Genomic DNA, 6,953 nt, shown 5'->3' with positions numbered 1-6,953 from the left:
TCAGTAGACGCACCAAAGAGTGATGGTTTCTGTTTTCCTTTATTTCTCCACTCCATATCTTGTCTTTGCTTCATACATGAGAGAAAAAAAAAATTTGGAGGTATATGAATGACAAATGTGCAATTATAGAAGATGGGTGTTGAAACTAAGTTTTATTTTCAAATATGCGATTTTAGAATAATTTTTTTTATCTATTATTTTAGTCTTCAGATTTAGACAAATTATAATTTTAGTTAAATTCTCAATTTTAGTTTAAAATGTCACTTGTATATATTAAAATCATAATGTAAGCTTTAAAAAAATTATTCCTAACGTTATATAAATAAAAGTAGTAAATTATAATAAAAAATTACCACTACACACATAAATGTATAAAAAAATATAAATATAATTTTATATGTAACTATAGAAGAAATTATTGATTTACGGAAGAAAAATTATCGAAGAATTGTGTCCGTTGATAAATAAATTATCAATGGATTTTATCGATGAATTTGTATTTGTCGATTATCGACCAATTTAACCAGTAAATATAAAAAAAAATTATAATATTTGTACTTATTCGTGAATTTTCAGTAATTAAGCACAAATCAATATTTGTTGGTAAAATTCATCTATAAATGAGCTCAAACCAATATCTATCAATAAGATCCTTCACTAGTTGAACACCAATCAATATTCGCAAGTAATTAAACGTTAATCTTATCCGTTAGTAAATTTTACAATATTAATATAAGTATAATAATATTAATTAACATAATATTAATAAAACTAATTATGATAATAATAATAATTTTCTTAGTTTTAATAATATTTTTATAATATTAATACTAGTAATTTTATCTTATATGGATATATAACAAAATGAAAATATTTAATTAATAAGTTGATTCTAGTATGGTTGATATTCTGTTAGTGGGTAGAAAGTTTACTTGGTATAAACCTAATGGGACAGTTAAGAGCAAAATAGATAGAATTTTAGTCTCCCTTGAATGGTTAGAGAAGTGGTCGGGAAGTAAACATTATGTAGAAGGGAGATCTGTTTCGGACCATTGTGCTTTAATTTTAAAGGATATAGATATTGATTGGGGCCTAAAACCGTTTAGATGTCTAAATGTATGGCAAAAAGATGTTCGGTTTAAGGAGCTTGTAAGGACTAAGTGGGAAAGTTATGTACTTAGGGGAAACGGGTTGTATGTTTTTAAGGAGAAATTGAAAAGGTTAAAGTTTAACATAAGGAGTTGGAACAAATTTGTATTTAGAGATGTTAATGAACAAAGAGTGGAGTTGGAAAAGAAAATTCAAGTTCTGGATGAAAACGATGATGAGGGGGAGTTGAGTGTGGAAGACAGAGGAAGAAAGGAGACAACTTTTAGCTGACTTGGGGCAAACTAGAGTTAAACAAAAATCGATTTTACAGGAAAAAGAAAGGATGAGTTGGGTAAGTCAGGGCGACTTGAATACAAAGTTTTATCATTCAAGTATTAAGTGGAGGAGGATGCAAACCGGGATTAATGGCATCAAGGTCAGCGATCAGTGGTGTGATGACCCGATTGAAGTAAAATTCAGAGTGAAGAAATTCTTTGAGGGCAGATTCAGCGGGGGGAAAGACAACAAGTTAGTTTGAATAATGTTCGGTTTAAGGGTATCACTAGAGAGGATAATGAAATGTTGGTTGGAGCTATCTCTGAAGCTGAAGTAAAGGAGGCGATTTGGAACTGTGACAACTCTAAAAGTCATGGCCCGGATGGGTTTAATTTTGGTTTTTTAAAATTTTGTTGGGATATTTTAAAAGGAGATGTGATGATTGCGGTACAAAGATTTGTAGAGGGTGGAAGTTGGCCGAAAGGTACTAATGCTTCCTTTATTACTCTTGTCCCAAAGGTTGTAAATCCACAACTTTTGAATGACTTTAGGCCAATTTCATTGGTGGGATGTGTGTATAAAATTGTATCTAAAATTCTCTCTTCAAGGTTGAAAAGGGTGTTGGATAAAGTTATTTATCCTAGACAGTCTGCTTTTCTGAAAGGAAGAAGTTTGTTGGATAGTGTGTTAGTTGCTAATGAGACCCTTGAGGAGGTAAAGAGGAATAAGAAGGAACGTGCGGTGTTTAAGGTGGATTATGAAAAGGCCCATGACTCAGTAAGATAGGAGTTTATTTACTACATGTTAGGAAGATTGGGATTTTGTGGAAAGTGGATTGAATGGAAAAAAACTATCTAAAATCTTCCTCCATATCTGTGTTGGTAAATGGAAGCCCAACAACTGAGTTCAAACCAGTGAAGGGTCTAAGACAATGAGACTCGTTAGCACCCTTTCTTTTTCTCATTGCGGCTGAAGGACTTGCAGGGGTAGTTAGACAGGCAGAAGAGAAGATGTTAGTAGAGAGTATTGAGGTTGGGGAAGGGCGAGTAAAGGTGAGTATGTTGCAATATGCAGACGATACCTTATTTTTTTGTAAAGCCTCAATTCAAAGTGTTTGGACATTAAAATCAATTTTGAAGTGCTTTGAACTTGCCTCGTGTCTTAAGGTTAATTATTCCAAGAGTAAGGTTGGCGAAGTGGGTGTGAACATCAGTCAGACAGTGATTTTTGCCTCTATTCTTAACTGTGATATTATGAAGGCACCTTTTAGTTATTTGGAGGTGACGGTGGGCGGGAATCATAAGAGGTGTGTTTTTTGGGAAGGGGTGCTCAATAAGTTACGGAGTAGGTTGTGCTCTTGGAAAGGGAAATCCCTTTCTTTGGCTGGCAGAGTATGTCTTATGAAATCGATGCTTACATCCTTACCGTTATTTTATGTCTCCGTATTTTGTATGCCGGCTACTGTGGTGAAAGAAGTGGAAAAGATACAAAAGAGATTTTTGTGGGATTGGGGCTCAGAGAACAGGAAAATTGCTTGGGTGGCATGGCGTAAGGTGTGTGAGTCAAAAGACAAAGGTGGATTGGGGGTAATTGATATAAGGAAATTTAACTCGACTCTTTTGAGGAAATAGATTTGGAGACTTAAGTCTGAAAAAAGAAGTTTATGGAAGAATATTCTAGATTCTAAGTATGGTGGGTGGAGGGGGGTTAAGGTCCCAAGTTCAGAATGGTAAGCAATCGTTATGGTGGAGGGACATAAGGAAAGTTTGGAATTTAGAGGAGTGGAGTAATGACTTTGAAGACAGAGGTAGGTGGGAAGTAGGGGATGAAAAGAAATTAGGTTTTGGGAGGATAAGTGTGTGGACAATGTTGCTTTAATGCATAAATTCCCTAGACTTTTTTTCGATTTCCTTAGATACTGGTCGCACTATATCACAAGTTGGGGTTTGGAGTAATAATAGTTGGTCGTGGGAATTGAGTTTGAGAAGGAATCTCTTTGTGTGGGAATCTAGTCTGGCTGATCTCTTATTGCATGTATTGGATAACAAGAGGTTAACAAAAGAGGGTGAAAATAAGACCGATAAATGGATTTGGAGGGATGTAGTTTCTACAGACTTCTCTGTGATGACAACCTATAATATTCTCTTAGGGAAGGAGGTTGCACGGTCGGCGGAGCCTTTTGCGGAGTTCTGGACATTAAAGACTCTACCTTCTTCACATTTTACGGCTTGGAGGGTGTTACATAATGCGATTGCCACTAAGGACAATCTCTTGAGACGTGGTATACCTATGGCGTGTGTTCGTTGTCCCCTTTGTGGGGTGGAAGAAGAAACGGTAAGGCATCTATTTTTTGAGTGTAGGGTCTCTTGTAGAATTTGGGGAATGTGTCTCGAGTGGTTGGGATCTTCTTTGGCTCTATATTGTGATGCAAAATGCATTTTAAGATGTTTAAACCTATAGGTGTGAAACATGCTATTATTAAGTGCTGGGGGGGGGGGCATTTGGGTAGGTATTGTAAGTGAAATTTGGAACCACAAGAATAAGGTTGTTTTTTAGAATGGGCGTGTAGATTTAGTGGAGGTTTTTACGGTGGTACAAAGGAAGACTTGGTCTTGGGTCACGGTAAAAGAAAAATTGGTTGATTTCTCTTACTCAGACTGGTGTTTGGAACCTCAATGTTGTATGAGGTATTTGAAATATTGATTTTTGGTGTTCCATGGTTAATGGTTTTGGTTTATATTTTTGTTCAGGTTTGGAGGTTGTGGTGTGTTTTGTAGGTTTCTTGGTTTTTCTATCTGGCAGGTTTGAGTTGATGGTTTTGCTCTTGGGTTCTGATAAAGGAAAGTGTATTTGTCTTATTACATTCGGTTTGACGTTGGATCTATATGATGCATGAGTTTTGATAGATTGATGTGTGTTGTTTATGGCTATTGTCCTGTCCATATTATGAAGTGGTAAAGTGCTTTATGCATGTCTTTTGGTTTATGTATCCCCCTTGCAAGACCAATTTGTTGATGTAGGCACTTGGTTATTTGGAGCTCTTCAGCCTGTTGTCAAAGATCTTGTTTAGTAGTTAGATTTTATGTCTTGTTTGAGGGTGTAATCCCTTTGGTGGGTTGATGTAATTGAGTTGGCTGGGATTCTATATCTTGCTTTGGTAGGTTCATGGTTAGTGTGTTGGTACTATGAAACTTGTTTTGGGTGTTTTGTATAAGGGTTGGAGCACCCGTGAAGTACCTCATTTTATTTTATTTATTCTTTGCTGATAAAAAAAAGTTGATGTAATTTAATAAAGATAATAATAATAAAAATATAATAATATAAAAATAATTATGATAAAATTATAATAATATTGTTAATAATAGTTTATGATAATTTGTAATGTTAATAATATTATTTTATATTAATATATATTAAAATATAAAAAAATATAATTTTATAATTATAATAAAGATAATAATATTGAAGATAATGATGATAATAATAATATTAATAATAATAATAATAATAATTATTGATCCTGCCTGTTGACCGGAACGCTGGAAACTGCCTCGTCAAAGGATCGACGTGCGCACCGCTTCACACCTCCGTTCCTCTTCGAGATCCACCTCAAGAACCTGCAAAGAAACAGAGCGGCACCGCTGCGGCCGATCGCACTCCAACGCCCAAGTCAGTGACCGAATCACCAAATACTAAGAGAACAAGAACCGTGCAAATCCTCTCTCACAGTAAGCTCTAGAACTCGCAAGCGTAAAGAGTGTATTCTGAACGTGCGTACCTTAGAAAGTTCGTTGAAAACTCTTATATACCTGGTTACTTTCTCTCTCCTGGCAGTTACAGACTTGGACACGTGGCTCGCATCCAACTGTACACGTGCCATCATCCGGAGGCTCCTTGACTTGGGCGCTGCTTCTGACTCTCTTTTTGGCTAAGTTACTTATGCATGGTGCTGCCCAGTGCATAGCTAACTTGGGAGTGCGATCTCTACTGGAACTGGCGAGTTAGGGTGTCCTCATACACCTTCCCTGTGGTCTCCCCGGCCGCCTTCATAATCTGCTTCTCCTTCATCTTTGGCGATGTGCTTGCTCTGGCGATCTCCAATCACTAGGTCGCCTGAATCTACATCTGGCGACTTCATCTTTAACCCGGTGATCGCCTATTCTGGTATGCTGGAGATCGGAACACGCCAATTTAACAACTGGCGACTACACGAGCCCCCCGACTTCCTTCCCTTCTGCCAACCTGGCGCCTTGTCAACACGCCTATACTGTAGCTTGATGCCACGTCATCCCTTCCGACTACCAGGGCGGTACAATTATGATAATAATAATATTAATAAAAAATTAGTAATATTAATAATTTTTTTATTAATAATAATTTATGATAATAATACTAACAATTTTATTTTATTTTAATATATATTAAAATAAAAATAGTAATTTAATGAGATTTTGACCACGATGGGGTTATTTTTTTCGCTTTTTACCAAAATGGGGTCCGTTTAAAAAAATTACAAATTTAGGCTAGTCGTGTCAATTCGGCACGATTTCATATGCACAAATCGTCTCAATTAGACATGACTTTGTCATGTCATACTGAAGTCGTGCCAAGTTGGCACGACTTCTGCCACGTCATATTTTTTATTTTTTTTTTAAATTTTATTGTTTATATATTGGGTAGTAAGTTATGTAATGTTAAAAATTAATTTGATACATAATTTTCTAAAAGTGTTAGTTTTAAGGAACAAAAAATTGGATAATCGTGTATGGATCATGTTTGGATAATCAGCTTATTCAAACTTTGAGTCATTAACTCCTGAGCACATTGCCGCCGGACATGGTTTCCCACTAGCCAAAAAGTATATTTTGATATTTAATGTCTCATGTATGCAAACTTTTTGATATTTTGATATTTAATGGCGCCAGACATGATCCATACACGATTATCCAATTTTTTGTTCCTTAAAACTAACACTCTTAAAAAGTTATTAATCAAATTAATTTTTAACATTACATAACTTACTACCCAATATATAAACAATAATTTTTTTTAAAAAAAATATGACGTGACAAAAGTCGTGCCAAGTTGGCACGACTTCAGTATGACATGGCAAAGTCGTGTCAAATTGGAACGATTTGTGCATATGAAGTCGTGCTGAATTGGCACGACTTGCCTAAATTTGTAATTTTTTTTAAACGGACCCCATTTTGGTAAAAAGCAAAAAAATAACCCCATTATGGTTAAAAACCCTAATTTAATAATAATAACGACAATAACAATAATAATATTTGTATTGGACAGGAATACTCGGGACCTTAGCCCAGGTAGGGGTCGGCCTAGGAAAGGTAATTAAGATAAAAGATAAAGATATATTTTATCTGTTGTGATATTATTCTGAAGATGAAAGATATAATTATTATTGTTTAAATCTGTTATCATATTCTTATGAAGATAAAGAGATATTTTATCTCTTTGTGACAATATGTAAGTTAGTTATATATTAATTAATATATGTTAGTTACATATTAATTAATAGTTGTTTAGAATAAAAGATGAGCACTCAACATGTTAAACAATGTTTTCCTTCT

At 34.9% G+C, this 6,953-nt stretch overlaps 1 protein-coding gene across 1 annotated transcript; it reads left to right on the top strand.

Annotated features, from left to right (window-relative positions):
• The first annotated feature begins 1,668 nt into the window (after nucleotides 1-1,668).
• On the top strand, nucleotides 1,669-4,435 carry LOC137834115 (uncharacterized). Its single transcript, XM_068642178.1, has 6 exons — nucleotides 1,669-2,142; nucleotides 2,625-2,951; nucleotides 3,046-3,172; nucleotides 3,281-3,646; nucleotides 4,116-4,167; nucleotides 4,318-4,435. Exons 1-6 carry the CDS (start codon nucleotides 1,669-1,671, stop codon nucleotides 4,433-4,435), a joined length of 1,464 nt encoding a protein of 487 aa, XP_068498279.1.
• The last annotated feature ends 2,518 nt before the right edge of the window (nucleotides 4,436-6,953 follow it).

Source organism: Phaseolus vulgaris, chromosome 5 (genome assembly GCF_000499845.2).
Source record: "Phaseolus vulgaris cultivar G19833 chromosome 5, P. vulgaris v2.0, whole genome shotgun sequence".
Classification (NCBI taxonomy): Eukaryota; Viridiplantae; Streptophyta; class Magnoliopsida; order Fabales; family Fabaceae; genus Phaseolus; species Phaseolus vulgaris.
This window is presented reverse-complemented; position numbering and strand designations above follow the sequence as displayed.